Source organism: Pavona decussata, unplaced genomic scaffold, assembly GCF_977016875.1.
Source record: "Pavona decussata unplaced genomic scaffold, jaPavDecu1.1 SCAFFOLD_105, whole genome shotgun sequence".
In the NCBI taxonomy this organism is placed as follows: Eukaryota; Metazoa; Cnidaria; class Anthozoa; order Scleractinia; family Agariciidae; genus Pavona; species Pavona decussata.
This window is the reverse complement of record NW_028145519.1, coordinates 1,552,501-1,570,374: the sequence shown is the minus strand read 5'-3', so window position 1 is coordinate 1,570,374 and position 17,874 is coordinate 1,552,501. Positions and strand designations below refer to the sequence as shown.

Here is a 17,874-nt window from a genome sequence, read left to right as displayed (position 1 = left end):
GTAATTTATCAAACTTTCCAAGTCAAGTGGTAAATTTGTAGTAGAAGTACGCGTTCCCAACCTAATCTTCTTTACGTGACTCAGTTGTCTTCTTCGAGTTCACCCGCTGTCAACATTTGTGTTCCCGTGCAAATCTTTCTCAAGTCTTTATTGAATTGATCTACTTTAATCTGGTACTTAACAGTGATAAAAACATCGAAGAAATAAATCATACCATCCATAATAGAAGAAAAATACTGCATGATCAATTTACATGGCAAACCTAGCTAGCATGCCAGCAAATGTCCCCGCTTCGAATTCTTCCTTGGGAACTTAGCCGGGTTAAACGCCGCTGCAATTCAACGTACCACCAGCCATTCCAGCCGAGAGCTAAAAAAAAAAAAAAAAAAAATCGGAATGTGCTGTGGTAACAAATCTTATGGCGTTTCGAGTACTCGATTACGAACGTAAAGAACTCGGGACAGCTTCATGACAGTTCGCTTCCATTCGTTAAAACGAGCAAAATCGGGTGCTTCCACTGTCCTTCCTCCTTTTTTAATCAACAATTTCGCGGGTAAATGAAGAGGAAAAAGAGCAAAACTACGCTAAACACGTCGTTTATTGGATGGTTTTGGATAGGTTTTTTTAATACCCCCTACCCTTAACCCCAAAAACTTACGCTTCAAAGAATCAATTGTGAAAGTGTCAAAGACATTGATATCTCAAATTTCACCGGAATTATCTGTCGAAATGATTCCTCATGTCTCGAATATCTTCCTAGTCTCGAAGCGTCTCTAATATTGATTGTGACCTTTTGAGAGCTTAGTCAACAAAGAACACCATTAGAGTACCGAGAGACAACCGTTGTCAAAAAGCTCTTTAAATAAATAACGTCTTGGATTGTACGATAAATCAATACCACTCAAATTGCAATTGGATTAACGGATGATACAGAGCTTCAACTGCTAACCGAAAGAAATGATCACGAGAAAACGAAACGTATTGGTGATGAGATCAAATTTAAAAAATCTTCCAACAGCTACAATATAGGGACGGCAGTGAGGACAATGTTCAAGTTGATATTGGGGCCTTGAAGGCTTCCTGCTCAAAGGAAATGACCCTAGCAGATTAAAGTATGACCCAATGAATGGAGAAAAACGAACACTGAGTCAATTCATATGTCACAATTTCAATTTCACCAAAATGGTTAGTCACGTCTCAGAACACAAGCCGAAAAAAAAAAAAAAAAAAACAAAACAAAAAAACAAAAACATCGTTTGGCAAGCGTACAAGAAAAACCCCAGTAATATACTTTACCTTATACTTTCCCTTGAGAAGTGAAAGACATAATCAGGTTGACCATAAGTGTAATTTCGATTTTTATGTACAACCGCTTTTAATTGTCTTCAGCCCGAAAGAAACGTGACGAAGAACTGTAGTAGCCCCCAGCTATCCATTATCAATCCCTGTGAAGAATGATTACCATAGCCTGCAAATACAGCCGCCTCTCATCGCTCCCGGTCCCCGAGGGGCGTTTCGCGAGAGGGTGTGTATGTTCCAAAACAATAATCTAGAAATATATCTGACGTGAAATGGTTAAGTACTCCCGTCTATCAAGATATGCCCGCGAATGAATAAAACCGCAAAACATTATTACCTAGGCGCAGGTGCTCTTTTTATACACGGCAACGATCCATTAGATAAATAAACACACCCCGACCGTACCTTGAAGCTCTTCTTTAGCATAGCCAGTTGGCAAAGATCAAGAGTTCCTACAATGTGTTTATTGAGCTGCACTGAAAACCAAACAAGCTTAACTCAACCCAAGTCAGGAATTGTGAGCTGTACCCTGAAAGCACGTCTGTAAAATGTATCAAGGCATTGGTTTATTCTCTAATCATGATAATATCGCTCTGTGGAAACTTAGCTATAATCGCCACCGTCTTGAAAAATATATGAATGTGGACAACGACCAATTTTGTTATTGTTAACATGGCCTCCTCCGATCTTCTGATTTCTGTGTTTGCTATTCCACGAGAATTCGTTTTTATTTTTACTGGCCCTCGAAGGTGGCTGCTAGACGGACTAACGGGTTTGATCCTGTGTAAGTTGGTCTACTTCTTTCAAGACATTTCTACCGCGGTGTCCATCCAAAGCCTTGTGGTTATTGCCATCGACAGATATCGAGGAGTGGTTTTCCCGTTTCGTCCTCCACTGATAACAAGAAGGGTTTTGAAAGTGTTAATTCCCACTATCTGGATCGTTGCTATGTGTATACACGGTCCGTATTTCTATATTGCGCGACTTACTATGCAAGACAACAAGTGGTGTTGCACGTTTACCTGGGCACCGAAGTTTGACCCACAGCGGACACTAGAGCGTTACTTCATATTTATTTTAGTATTTTTAATTTTCTTACCACTTTCTGTACACTGTAAATCGAAAAGATCTGTTTTAGCCCCTAAAATGGGGCCGTTTCGGTGAGTAAAATACAGTACTATTTTTGGGGCTAATTTAGCCCATTTGAAATGGAGCTGTTTTGGCCCCAGTAAACGGGGCTGAAATAGCCCTTCATAAGGTAGCCGAAACGAAGACACAGAGGGGCTATTTTGGGGGCTTTTAAAAGGGTTGAAATGGTGCAATTGGAAGGCCAAAATAGCCCTGCTGGAGCCGTTTCATGCCCTCAGAAAGGAGGAAAATTGGCCCATATTTTGTGGCCGATTTAGCCCAATTTATACTCAAAAGAAACGTTCTCTAAAGGACTAAATTGGCACCAACATGTCTGAAACGACATTCTTTATAAGAGCCGCTTTGGTCCTTAATTATGTAAAATAGCCTTCTTACAAGAATTAAAATGGTTCTTAGGATGCCTCAAAATGGCCCCATAATTGATCCATTTTGAACCTGCATAAAGGGGAAACAATGGCCACAATGGGTGACTGATTTAGCCCGTATAATTACCAAAATTAATGCACATTTAGGGCTGAATCAACTCCAATATAGCCACAAGGACACTTTACTTTAAAACTGCTGTAGATTCAAGAGAGTCAGAAACAGCTATATTAGAGGGCTAAAATCAACTACTGCTTACCCTGGAATGGTTTTAATTTTCTGGTTGATTAACACTCATTTTACTTCCCTAATACACGAAACTGATAAATATATACACAAGAGAAACATTTTGTGAACAACACAACATTATTTTATTCTCTCACTTTAACTTTTTTGGCAAACCAAACTGAAACACAAAATGACTGCTAAGCGTGCCTTAAAAAAAGGACAACATGGCTTTGCTGTTTTTATATACCATGTCGAATATAATTATAAAACAACAACAGCAAGGCCCTAATGCTGTCCATGATATCTGGTGAGGAATACTGTACAAAACCTTTCCTTAAAATGCAACATAGAGTTTGTCAGAGTCAAAGCCTTCTCCAATAGCAACAATTTGGAGTTGCGTAAAAATGGCGAGGTTATCATCAACTGAGGCAGTTCTCTGTAAACAAAAACAAGCAAAAAATGAAAGATGAGTCACCTTACAAGGTACAATTGACCAACTAAAACTGCAAGTAAAAATTAATACTTATAACATGATGATGAAACACTGGAAGCCAGGTATAGAGATACAAAAGACAGGGAAGTTGTTACTGATGGCTGCTGAGTGATAGAATATCAACAAAAAAGTCTGTGCAAAACAAGTCACTGATAACTATCACTGTTAAAGGCCCTCATATGGCATACTTATGGTTTCTAGAAATTTGAGACCGGTTTATTGACATTTTAGCATAAAATAAAGGTCAATGTTGGCAAGCAACAACTATTGAGGCCGCATTATTATTGCAGTCTACCCTAAATATGATATGTGATTTCCATCCTACCTTGCATCTTATTCTGTGCCAGTCTTTTCAATTGCCACTTTCTTGGAGGGCTGCAAGTTGAGCAGCAGCAAAGTTTTCCCCTCCCACCCTCCCATTTTCTCTTGTTGCTTGCCTTCTCTTATCCTTTCTATTTTTGTTCACTGCATTTTGTTCTATCTCTTGTCAGTTATTCAGAGATGTTTAATAAAATAATTAAGGGCGGGGAATTGCTGCCTGTGGCACCCCTTCAGCCCTTTGCTGAAGCCCCATCAGGGAGGGGGAGCTATAGGATTTGCTGATTTGCATAGAGGCGTCTAACCTTTCAGACGACACCATTTTGTTTGTTGAAAAACATGTGCACATGTGCGACTGAATTTGGGACGCTGGCCCATTTTTTGGCAGGCCGAGGCTACCTTGCAAGGCAGTTTTAGGCACGCAAGCCGATGAACTTAACTTTAACATGGCAACATTAGGAGTACAGTATCATAAATTATTGCTTCACATGCCAAAATTTAGGAGTGCTGGGCCCAAAAACCTTGCAGTGTAAACCAGGCTTTTATCTAGTCTGTTTGCCTCAGGTTCCAGTGGCCAAAAATAAACAGCTAAATACTCTGCCTGGCTACACATGATGGCAAGTTCATGATTGATTTTTGTTTCTGTACCCTGCTGGTAAAGACACTTGATAATAGTGTTCCTAAATTGAAGATAACCAATTACTTGGCATCAGAAGAAGAAAGAAAAAAGTCCTTGTATACGTTGCAATCACAAAAACTATATCCAGAGCAAAAAAAAAATTATGGATAAGACAGGTATGCTAATATATTTTTGACAATCCACCCTAAGACCAAAAGATATAACATAGGAAACCCTTAAGAGCCGTCCTCTGTAAATATCGACTATCGTCGTTTGGACGAGAAAAAATGAAATCCCTCAAACTTTCTCAGAAGAATGGTCTATATATGTGATTCACACAAATATAACTTTCAGCTCAGTTCGATTCGTATTTTAGCTGTAGTGCGACCATCTTGGTTTTACCGCTCTGAGAGGGCTTTCAGCGGCCATTTTAGGCCACACTTTTAAGAATTTGCCTTACAAAGAAAGCGTTACAAATCCGAACAAAATCTCATTGTTCGAGACAAGCAAATGTTTGTTGTTGTGTTGAGAAGCTTTTTTGGCAATTTGATCGAAATCTGATTTTTTTACAAAATTTTTAATTTCTTCCCTATTGAACTACTCTTCAAGTGCCAAAAAAATGGCCGAGTTTAAAGGAAAATATCGCTAAAGATACATTAGTTGGCATCCTAAAACAGCATCCCGGTTAAAGAGCAATGTCTTGTCTGTAAGAATATGCAATAAAATTTTCGGGCAGTTAAAAAGAGAAAATTATAGAAGAAGAAGTTTTAACTGTACTTTTGTCAACAAACACCGCCTTCGTAATTAGCATAACAACATGAAAATAACGATTTACTAAGAAAATAATGATAAATTCCACTTACCTCGTGAAATATTGAGAACTGGATATTTCAAAATATATCAATTTATAGTTTCAGTCGGATACAGCCGCATTTTCGATGATTTGTTGTGCGAAATCACTGTAATACACCGCAGCCGTTAAACTGAGTTGAATTCTTCAAAGTCCGTCAGGACAACCATAGGCCGAAAAATTGCCTTCCGCCCCATGAGCTGCCGTGTGCAAGGTGTCAAATATTTCTATGTTATCCTTAATGACCAAAACCTCTTTCAGCAACCATTTAAATCCTGCTTTTAACTGGAGATTCTCGTCAAGAAATCGTTTATGTTCTGTTGACCTTCCGCCGTGATTAAACAATGAGATTGCGTTACAGAAACACGCGCACATCCAGACGGGTTGGGGTGGAAGTGGGGAGGAAACAAAAATGGAACATTATGGCAAGTAAAACACTAATTTACAGCATCAGTTGATCGTTGCTCTTCTGTTTCGGGTTCATACATGTTCACAACTATCCCAAGCTCACTGACAGCTATATATTTGTAATATTATGCACTTGTCATCGGCTTCCCCGTGGGGGGGGGGGGGGGGGGGGACCCCGGGCTGATATGGGGACTTTGCTAATTGTGTATTTCAAAGTTCTTGTATTTCCCCACCCGTGCGGGATTTGTTTCTTGCAAAGTCCCCAGTATTTGGCGAACCCAACTGGATTTGAAGATGCACTTCAGAACTTTATTTGGGTTCTTTAAACAGTCGGCAAACACTCGGACTTTGCATTCTGATGAAAACTGAACTTTAATAGTAGTTTTGTTTAACCATTTTGCTCGGCCCCCTTAGTAATTTTAGCCTTGCTACGGGCCTGTAATGCACACGTGTACGTCCCCAGCTTCAATATCCATTTAATACACTATCACTTTAATTAAAAAAAATGAAATAAATGCATTAGTACAAATTGTATACACCGTATGGGCGTCAATGAAATTAGCACTTTCCCACGGTCTCCTGGCACGTGATTAATATATGCCGCAGACCAAATTTCATAAGGAAGAAAATTTGATAAGGAAGAATTTATGAGATTCAAATACGTGTTTTTCAAAAGCATTAGTTTCGAGAGTACGATCTAATGGGACAGTTTGCTTCTTACTAAGTTACACGCTTTTCACTCCGCAAATGCTTCTATTTTTAGCGTCTTCGTGTGAAAAAGTGTAATGAAGTGTAATTGCAGGTGATAACTTGTGATCCGAAATGGCATGGAAACCAGGTTGTGAATTTCGTGGGGGAGTTCAAAATAAATGTATTCGCTTCAAGGAATGAATACTTATGATTTGTACTTTGGTGTTTCTTAAGAGAAAACTAGTAAAATAAATATCAAAATACTCATACTAATACCGAGATAAACTAACAACCGAGTTAGGAACCGAGTTGGGAACCGAGTTAGGAACCGAGTTAGGAACCGAGTTGGGAACCGAGTTAGGAACCGAGTTGGGAACCGAGAAAGGAGTTGGCAAGCGAGTTTAACAGACTTTGGGCGATATGGTTATTGATTTGAGACAAGTTTTTGGCTTTTTTTTTTTGTTGTTGTTGTTGTTGATTTTCAAAGTAAATCGTCTTTGTATTAGCCTAGCATCAGTTCCGACCAGCACTTTACCTGTAAACTTGGGGTTTCGCCTGGTTAGAAATAGAATGCCCTATTTGAAGTTGAATCAGTCAGGTTATAGTCGGGTGACCACTCATTGTTCAACAACTTTCTTGTAATAACTTTGTTTTAATCGATCTAACAATGGATCAATGAAGCAGTTTACAACGAAAGTTAAACCATGTTTTTCTAAGACTAAAGTTCAAATGTGAACGAGAGGGGCACGAGAAAGAGCAGAAAAGATATTGCGAGTCCCGAAAAGAAGAAGAGTGATAAAAATCTGCGAGTCAGCGAGCCATGCGAGCCAAGGTGTGAGCCAAGCGAGCCGTGCGAGCCATGCGAGTCACGCGAGTCATGCGAGCCACGCGAGTCATGCGAGCCACGCGAGTCATGCGAGCCACAGTATAAATGTTAAGAATTTTTATTTGTTGTATTTACATTCACATAAGAACAAGAACAAGAGCGTCGGAACAAGATGAATAACATCGCAATATTTAATTCTTACAGTGGGACAACGCAAACCATGATACTTTTTGTTACAGTCAACCCAGGTCACGCGTGAACGATATTTTTGAAATTTGAACGGAGTTTTGAAATTTACATGTCAGTTTTGAAAGTCGCCAACGAGGTTTCAGAGTTCCCGTATAAATTTCCCCAGCTTATTGACGGTATAAAGCTATGAATTTTTCTTTACACTGCAAAATTGAATATTTCAAGAATAACAATTGTTTCCCAAGTATTTTGAATCTTTTTTTGTTTTTTTTTTTTTTTTTTCAGTTAATGCGTCTTTTTCGGAACGATTTCCAGAGAAATGTCCAACATTCCATTCACACGTCGGACATTACAAAGAGAAATTCGAATGTTCATTTCATTCTTGGAAATACTGTTCACGCGTGACCTGGGTTGACTGTAATTGACATGTCAGGGCTGATTGTCAGTGTCATTCCAAACTTGTAAGGTATGATAAATGAGTACTCAAAGATGAGCGAAGTCAATATTGTCGCACTAAATTCAATTTGAAAAGAAGCAGCGTAACAGAAGCATTTGCCGTCAGCTGGTGGGTCGAATGCTATCTCGAAACTAGCCTCTGCCACTTTAGTGGCGAGTTTTGAAGAAAGACTTGTCTAAGGGAAAGGACAACCACATGCAGCAGTCAGCCAACCGACAGAGTGCTGATAACTCTGATTCTCGACTAAAGACCAAACCTGTTAAAATGGCGCGATTTACTCACCATTCTTGACGCCAACACACGGAGATCGAAGTGCTGTTCTTTTTCTTTTTTTTTTATTATTTTCTTGAATGAAGTTCCACGTGGATATCAATGAATGACATGTATCAATAGATACCTTTTCGACTAGCGGTGCAGCCGTATGTTTTTCTCGGATTTTTTTTCTGAAGTCTTGAACCTTAATAAATTTTTGCGTATTGTTGTTATTTTTTTGCGCATCTTGGGCGATTTTGAATAGGCAAAATTCTCTCCAAAATTATAACAAAAACGAAAAAAAAAAAAAATTCGTCCAAAATTTTCTCGCGCGAATGTAAATAAAACAAATAAAAATTCTTAACATTTGCACTGTGGCTCGCATGACTCGCATGACTCGCGTGACTCGCATGGCTCGCATGGCTCGCTGATTTCGCAGACCCAGAGAAGAAGACCGCCACGCAGCCTATGTGTTGGCGAGATATTGTAGAGCGAAGGTCTTTGATTTTATCCGTAAATAATTTATTGTATTTATTATATAAACACCAATGAAATACCAGGTGAGCTTTCGCGCGAAAACATGATATCTTCACACGTGAAATTAACATGTTATCTTCACGCGTGAAAAGATCACCGCTGCTATGGTTCATGATAAATCGCGCCTTTTGCAATGAGTTGGTATTTCATTGGTGTTAATATAATAAACAGAACATTACATGGCCGCTTGGAGATACGAAATTTCTCTTCTCGTGTTGAAAATTATTTCCCTCATTCGCTGCGCTCACTCGTGAAATATTTTTCAACACTCGAAGAGAAATTTCGTATCTCCGCGCGGTCATGTAATATCCTCTATTTATCGTGTTCTGGACCCCAAGAAAACGCAACAGCTGCAAACTCTTGAGAGAGATCCTGTGGTGTGCCTTTAAAAGCGTGACTTCGATAGATTGAAAATCGCGGTGAACAAATATGAAGGCGAGATACGACCCCGAGGCGTTCCTGGAAAGTTGGTTATGCTGTTTTCAGCCTTCGGCCATACTGTCCTGTCGGGGATAAATTACTCGAATCCGTTTTTATCTCCATAACGTCACTGTTAATCGGTTTCGATCTACCTGAAAATTACTATGTTTCTGAACCACAATGATGACTTTCAGGAATGAACCTGGCATAATCAAACAATCGCATGGAAGTGTGACCAGATGAGGTGAAAGACGGCGACTTAAGAAATTTACCACATAAAATAGAAGGTTTAGTGAGCTACAGGAGAGCTAAAATCACAGTCTAAAAATGTACGGTGTTTACGTACTGGCGTAGATATAATATTCATACAGTGGGATTATGGACACTTTCTACTGATGGATTCCGACCTGGCAACTGTTACAAGAACGCAAGAAGTTTTCTCTCCCCAGATGAAAGATAAAGCCAATCGGTACATATATATCTAATCGATATATGGATTCCTAACTCGGTTCCCAACTCGGTTCCTAACTCGGTTCCCAACTCGGTTCCCAACAAGGTTCCTTACTCGGTTCCTAACTCGGTTCCTAACTCGGTTCCTAACTCGAAAGATAGGTATCCTCACTAATACCTGCCCTTGCTAGGAGCAATTGTGCCTCGGTTTTTAAAGGGGCGTCCCAAACGTGCAGTGCTTTTAAATGGACGCTCACGTCCCCTCGGCAGTCACTCAGTAGGACACACTGCACATTTTTATCGTTTTGGGTACTGGATCCGCAGATACCTCCAACATACGACGAGTAGCCACAGGTGGCCATGACCAGGAATTCTCCACGTACCAATTAAAAGTGCGGCTACTAAGCCATTCGCTTTACGCGTGTCACGAAAAGAATGTACATATTAAAACTGGAAACAATACGTTTTGATTGACACATTATATTTCTATGGTTCTCTTTTGCGACCCAAACGACTTAAAATATTAAACACGAAATAAAATGAAAAGTAGCCACACCTATGAAATTTAATTTGATGTAGTCATTAATATATAAATCTACTTAACGATCGGCTTCGCGTTTCCGCAGGGCAATTTGATCACAGTGAGAGAGGGAAAAAATACATTGTACTTCCTACTACGCCCAGAAACCAGAAAAAAATATGTAACCTACACAAATTTCTCAACGTTCCCCAAAGCCGGTGAGTCACTAGTCATGTTCCATTATTCCGAGAAAAGTGCTTAATTTATAGCCCCGAATAAGCGAAGAATAGCTAACGCTTTTGCAGCATCTTACAAGCTAAGGTCCGTGACATCTTTATTTCCTCCCCACCTCTACCCCACCCCCACCCCAACCCGTCTGGATGTGCGCCCGTTTCTGTAACGCAATCTCATTGTTTAATCACGGCGGAAGGTCAACGGAACATAAACGATTTCTTGACGAGAATCTCCAGTTAAAAGCAGGATTTAAATGGTTGCTGAAAGAAGTTTTGGTCATTAAGGATAACGAAGAAGTATTTGGCACCTTGCACACGGCAGCTTATGGGGCGGAAGGCAATTTTTCGGCCAATGATTGACCTGACGGACTTTGAAGAATTCAACCCAGTTTAACGGCTGCGGTGTATTACGGAGATTTCGCACAACAAATTATCGAAAATGCGGCTGTATCCGACTGAAACTATAAATTGATATATTTTGAAATATCCAGTTCTCAATATTTCACGAGGTAAGTGGAATTTATCATTATTTTCTTAGTAAATCGTTATTTTCATGTTGTTATGCTGATTACGAAGGTGGTGTTTGTTGACAAAAGTACAGTTAAAACTTCTTCTTCTATAATTTTCTCTTTTTAACTGCCCGAAAATTTTATTGCATATTCTTACAGACAAGACATTGCTCTTTAACCGGGATGCTGTTTTAGGATGCCAACTAATGTATCTTTAGCGATATTTTCCTTTAAACTCGGCCATTTTTTTGGCACTTGAAGAGTAGTTCAATAGGGAAGAAATTAAAAATTTTGTAAAAAAATCAGATTTCGATCAAATTGCCAAAAAAGCTTCTCAACACAACAACAAACATTTGCTTGTCTCGAACAATGAGATTTTGTTCGGATTTGTAACGCTTTCTTTGTAAGGCAAATTCTTAAAAGTGTGGCCTAAAATGGCCGCTGAAAGCCCTCTCAGAGCGGTAAAACCAAGATGGTCGCACTACAGCTAAAATACGAATCGAACTGAGCTCAAAGTTATACTTATGTGAATCACTTATATAGACCATTCTTCTGAGAAAGTTTGAGGGATTTCATTTTTTCTCGTCCAAACGACGATAGTCGATATTTACAGAGGACGGCTGTTAAGAGCTTCTGGTAAAATGCAGTTACTGTCAAAATAATATTGTAAACTACTCCTCAATCACACACAAACATACCAAAATTACTTGATGGCATGGGTTACAACATAATAAATGACAATGCTTAATACAATACTAACCTCATTCCTAGAGTCTAACTTCTTCCTGAGAACAGGGTTGATAGAACACTTCAGCATGAAGCTAAATTTGCTCACAAATGACATATGTATCTCGACCACAGTATCACATGCAAAGGTAAAAAAGAAATAAATAATTATTTAAGGCATTGCATCTACTGTTAAGTGATCGAACAACGTACAACAATTCATCGGCAAAAAGCTTCGCACCGAACTGGCATGTACCTTGATCATAGTACCACACAGCAAGGGAAATTAGAAATTAATACTTTGAAATAATGCATCTATAGTAATTTGATCAATCAATGCCTAACAGTTAGGATTCCTCAGCGAACAGCTTCACACCTAACTGGCATATACCTTGATCATAGTACCACAGAGAGAGGAAAAGTAGAAATTAATAGTTTGAAACAATGCATCTATAGTAATTTGATCAATCAATGCCTAACAGTTAGGATTCCTCAGCTAAAAGCTTCGCACATAACTGGCATATACCTTGATCATAGCACCACAGAGCAAGGAAAATTAGAAATTAATAGTTTGAGACAATGCATCTATAGTAATTTGATCAATCAATGCCTCACAGTTAGGATTCCTCAGCTAAAAGCTTCGCACCTAACTGGCATATACCTTGATCATAGCACCACAGAGCAAGAAAAATTAGAAATTAATAGTTTGAGACAATGCATCTATAGTAATTTGATCAATCAATGCCTAACAGTTAGGATTCCTCAGCTAAAAGCTTGGCAAGATTTCCGCCGGCACAGCCCCATACATGTAGCAAGGAAAGTTATAAATTGATAGTTTGAAACAATGCATCTAAAGTAATTTGATCAATTGTTTAAAAACTGTTTTTAAAAACATTTGAACCGACTTATCATAATAAATAGACTTGCATTGCTATGAGGAATAAAGAAAAATGATAAAGTTAAGCTGCAGCTTGTATATTTCATTCTAAGGAGAATCTGGTGCAAATGGCAATTAAATTTTTACTAGTCGCTTAATTACCAAAAATAAGGCGGCAGAAGAACGATCAGCACCGCTATCAGATACTACACTCTCCGCAGTAAATTTAGGGGATAAGTTACGAAGAGAATTCAAGGCTACAAAACTTATGGAAAGACTCACCTGAAAGTAAGCTTAAAATATTATGCAAGCATCGAAGAAGACTACTCGCTCTGTTGCAAATGAGTTTGTGGTAATATACGATCCGACAGTAAAGAGAAAATCATAAATCGCAAATTATTAACACAAGGGAATCGGCTGTCCATAATTTGACTTTCCTATTGCAGCCAAATCGCCAAGACTAGTGGAAATCAAACTAAAAACCTTAGTTTGACGAATTTTCTGTTAAAACCCTCCCGCCTGAACGATTTGTCATGCGCGTTTAGGGAGTAGGCTCTCAAAGATTTCTCGGAGTGACGTATGCTCGTATCCAGGCTCCTTCCACTGGCGGAAATTGCCTTCCTATATCATGGCCGCTAAGTGCAAGTGAACGATCTAAAAACAAACAAACCAAAAGAAAAGTAAGAAAATTTTTTTTACCGGGCTTTAATTCCAGCTCAGTTGCAAATATTAAAGCAAGCTCGGACTCAAGTACTGCTTACTTGATATTCTTTCGATGGTTGCCGGTGAAGACGTTCCAAGCCATGTCTTAATTTCCTCTTCAGTGAACGTTTTGGCAAAGTTCTCCATCGTAAAGCGATCAGTAAATAATCACCGTGGCAGAAATGGACTACTGATGCTTGCAGAATATATAAGCTCGGTTCGGTGAATGAAAAGGACTCAATAGTAAGCAAATGCAGCCTTTTTTCCACAACTGGACAAACGCGGGATTTCATTGAACAACGGTAATCATGCACCATAATTCAGAAGAAGGTGGAAATTATAAATTAAATTTTCCCTCAAAGTTCTCCCTGTCACAATTTTGCTTGATGTCAAAATTCAGTATATCGACCCTAATTTGGACCCATCTTGGCTTGATTGAAAATGGTTATACCATTCGGAGTCAAAATGGCTCAAGTGATTGGGGCCATTTTGCGTTGTAACAAATTGGCTCTGTTCTTCGATGTCTAAACGACTCCATTAATAGGAGCCTAGACGGCCCTACATTGAAGCTAACTAGACTTGAACGGAAATGGTTTCACTAATTTGAGACAAAATAGCTCGAGTGATAAGGGCCGATACGCACGCAGGGGCCGAATTATTTTCCACTGTGGGCCAAATCGGTTTTTGGTGGGGCTAAAACAGTTTTTATTGGGGTCGATATGGACCCAATTGACAAAATGGACCCACGAAGAGTCAAATCAGCTCCAAGGGCCATAGAGCTGAAACGGCACTTTGGGGCTGAAACAGATCTATTAAATTTATAGTGTAGTTCCTTCTTTATATGCACTTATTTTGATGGAGCTGAAAAAACGAAAGCTTGGTAAAAACGGTTCACTGAATAGGCAAAGACAGAGAGAAGACACCGCGATAGTGAAAAAGATTTTAATCATTGTCTTTCTTTTCGCTTTGTGCATTACTCCAGTAACTGTATCCGCACTTGTTTATTATTTTGCATGGAACTGGCATCTACCATGTGGAATGGGCGAACTATTTTCAGCTGCAAAATTCATCTTCTATTCAAATGCGTCCCTGAACCCACGTGTTTATATCAGTTTAAGTGAAAGGTATCGCCAAGGATTGAAAGATTTGCTTAACTGCTTATAGTCGAGGCGGTTTCATACTAATGAAATAGAACTGAACGTGCCTTCGCGAACTGCAAGATCGACTTCAAGGCAACTTACCCAGCAAACTTCGTGAAGATTGGAAAATTGTAAAGACAAAAGCGTTAAATTATTGCCCTTTTTAGAATGTTGGTACATGTTACAGTGGTAAGCTACTTTCAAGTATTTACAAGGAAGTGATCAAGTGTTGCCCGCACTAATATTTTTGTTCCGTGTCTATGTATGTGTGTTTATGTTCTATGACGCATATTATGTAATCTCTCCCTTGAAAACCAATAATATAAGATCCTTTTTTTTCCATCTTTTTAAGTCTAAGTTTTTGTCTTTCTATTTTTAGCCCTTTCTCCGTTATTTTAATACCTTTATTCTATGTATATTGTGGAGATGACTGGAGAAGAATAACGATACACAAGGTAGACAATTCATAAATTTTGTTCGCTATATATCTTTTGCTGGTGCCGTTCTATTAGAAACCGAGAGCAATTTATCACCCAACTCACCATTAAAATAATTAAGGTAATGGTAATTAACCTTGAAAGAGTTTCTTTATAAATAAAAAGTCTAAAGTTATCTCTGTTAGGAACAGGTGATGCAAAAAACGAAAAAATCCTACTGCTTAACGAAGGAAGGTTTTTAAATAGGCCGGAGTTTAACTAAATCAGAGATTATATTGACAATGTAAATAAGACAAAACCATAGATTCCATTATCTATATGACGGTAATCAGTTGGGCAAAAGACAAATGTGAAATGAGCCGAAATGTTGCCGATGAGGTTTATTATTAGCCATGAAATATGTAATTGTGTCGATGACTGTTCAAAACCAGCCACGTGACGCGATAAAGAATGTGATCTTAAGTAACGTTCCAGGCAAAAAAACAGTGGGTGTGATGCACGAACTGCCTTCGTAGATCAAGGCAATAATTACTTAGTCAAATAAAAATGCAAAGTTGATTGGCCTATTGAGCTGACAGTGCGATATCCATCAATGCTACAAAGGTAATTTACGCCTTTTTGAAAAAGGCTGCCTGCTTATCAAGAAACTACCTGCTTTTAAATTTTTTTCATTAGCCTAGGAAATGGGGAAGTATTATTTCTGACTGACTTCTGGGCTAGCTAGAGCGCTTTGTGCCTTTAATGAGACAGCAGAAAGTTTCCATTCAATGTGACTGCGACAAACAAAGAGGTGACAAAATTTTTTAATTCAGATAAGTGTACGTGTCACTCGCGTGTCACTCAGTTTGTCTCACCTTGTCTGCTCGTGTGTGCGTACAACTACTGCACAACATGGATAAAAGGTGAGCTTGTTGATATTGTAAGTTTTGGTCTTTGTTGACTCGAGTGAAACTAAGGGTGCGTTCGATTGAATTGACCCTATTCCGGAATAGGAATAAATACAACGATGACAAGAAATCCCTCATAAGAGGTTTTAGGAGTTACTGGAGTACAAAACGGCTCTTAAATTCTCATGTGTCAGCGATGGTGTTTGCAGAATTTGTCCTCCCAAATTTCTTAAAAAGAGAAATTTAACGGCTATTCCGCTTATTCTTATTCCGGAAGAAGGTCAATCAAACGCAACTTAAAGGCTGGTTTCCATATGATGCAATACAATAATACAATACAATATAATATTTATTTTGCCATATACAACAATTACATATGGAAAAAAAGTGATGAAAATTGACGAAAGAAAATAAATGGCGAGAAAACCTGAAAGAAACCACGAGGCTTATAAAGTCAGGCTTCCTCACTTTTAAAAAATAGCTATCTTATATTAGAATTACAATATGGACTTATGATAATTAACTTTGACCGCGCACACGCACACACACACACGCACACACATATTAAGTAAGTTAGTTAAGAAATACAGCCTTACAGAAGTTAATACCTAGAGAGAAGAAAGTCTTTAAGCTTTCTTTTAAAAGTAGCGGAGGAGGGAGAACTAGTTATGTCAGAATTTAGCGAATTATAAAAGTTTGGACCTTGAAAGTAAATTGTAAAACTTCCTGGTGTTCGTTCTGCACAGTGGCAAGCGGAAGGACTGAGCATTCCTAGTATTATAATTATGGATTTGACTATTCAGTAAAAAAAGTTATTGAATTTGGAAGGGAGTGTAGAGTTCTTGAATGAAAACATAAAAGTACCTAATTGAAACGAATGGATATCATGAAATTTTAAGAGTTTAAGTTCCTTAAAAATAGGGCCAGTATGGGCAATGTATGTAGAATTGCTTACTATTCTCAACGCACGTTTCTGTAAGATTACAATTCTTTGAAGGTTTGACTTATAGGTACCAGCCCAAGCTAAATTGCAATAATATAAATATTGAAGGATCATAGAATTGTATAAAGTACGAAGGGAGTGAGTAGAGATAAAGAATCTAGATTTGTGAATAATACCTATAGATTTGAATAATTTATTTGCTGATCGCGGATCGCAGATCGCAGATCGCAATAAGGTCTGCGATCGTCTACGATCATATGGACACATACTTCTGCGATCGTCTGCGATCCTGCTATCGCGATCACAGACGATCGCAGGAGATAAAACCATGGTCTGTCTCCTGCGATCGTCTGCGATCAATTACAATTGTGCGATCATATGGAAACCAAAGTTTTGCGATCCGCGATCGAAACGCATCCCATAATATTTCGGGTTTTCTCCCACGATTCAACACTCATGTGTTCGATTGTAGGAACGGTCTACGTAGCAACACTCACCCGTTGTCATCATGGCTGAGATTGAACATGTTGGTAACGAGGGATTAATGGAGGAAGTTGCACGTTATGAAGGTGCAAAGCAAAGATTTTAAAGACAAGAACAAAAAGGGCAACTCTTGGGAGAAAATCGAGCAGAAGTTTAATTTACCGGCCGGGGAAGCGGGGGCCGAACATAAGAACTGCGTACGGTCGTTATCGAATCAAAAACCGATGTTTTCGCCTGTTTTAGAGCTGACGACGACGTCGCTTCATGACAAACAGAAGAAGTAAATTGGCTTGCAGCAAAATCTCCGCTCCTCCACGTTCGCGATGTTGTTTGCTACACGCACGTTTGACATTTCTGCTGACCAAAACGTATGGCTATGGTCGGCTCTGCGATCAGCCTTTTTTGCGATCGTCTGCGATTGTCTGCGATCCGCGATCTGCGATGTACGATCGTGTGCGATCATATGGAAACGAGCCCTAAGGCTAAATACGGAAATCTAAGATGGCCACCACAGAGAAAGAGCCATGCTTTTTATTAGTATCAGTTCCCCATTTCCCATGACAACGAAACTCGGCATAGACAATAAAGATGACTCTGAGACTGACAATAGCGAAACATAATAAGAAATAAAATCATTTTAAGGCCAATTTTATAAAACCAGCGGGCTTAATTTTAGTTAGGTCAATAATTTAGTATGAAGCACCTGTCTGTACTCCATGTAATTGGGGTGCCCATATTTTACGCGGAAAGTTAATAGATAACTAGCCGGTGGAGAGTGGTTTTCGTGACTCAGTTGTGGTTGCGAACATTTCGCATTCTTCGAGTTTACCTGCTGCCGTGTTCCTCGTGCAAAACTTTCTCAGGTATTTA

At 38.9% G+C, this 17,874-nt stretch overlaps 1 protein-coding gene and 1 long non-coding RNA gene across 2 annotated transcripts; one reads left to right on the top strand and one right to left on the bottom strand.

The window, feature by feature from the left end:
- Window positions 1-1,757: 1,757 nt before the first annotated feature.
- Window positions 1,758-14,279, top strand: LOC146471317 (substance-K receptor-like). The gene is made up of 2 exons (XM_085121030.1): window positions 1,758-2,413; window positions 13,945-14,279. The coding sequence occupies exons 1-2, from the start codon at window positions 1,939-1,941 to the stop codon at window positions 14,277-14,279; spliced, it is 810 nt and encodes a 269-aa protein (XP_084977156.1). The 5' UTR covers window positions 1,758-1,938.
- Window positions 2,894-12,640, bottom strand: LOC146471318 (uncharacterized). The gene is made up of 2 exons (XR_014866831.1): window positions 11,571-12,640; window positions 2,894-3,475 (listed from the first exon to the last, which is right to left on the bottom strand). It is a non-coding gene; the product is annotated as an uncharacterized LOC146471318 (long non-coding RNA).
- Window positions 14,280-17,874: the final 3,595 nt, after the last annotated feature.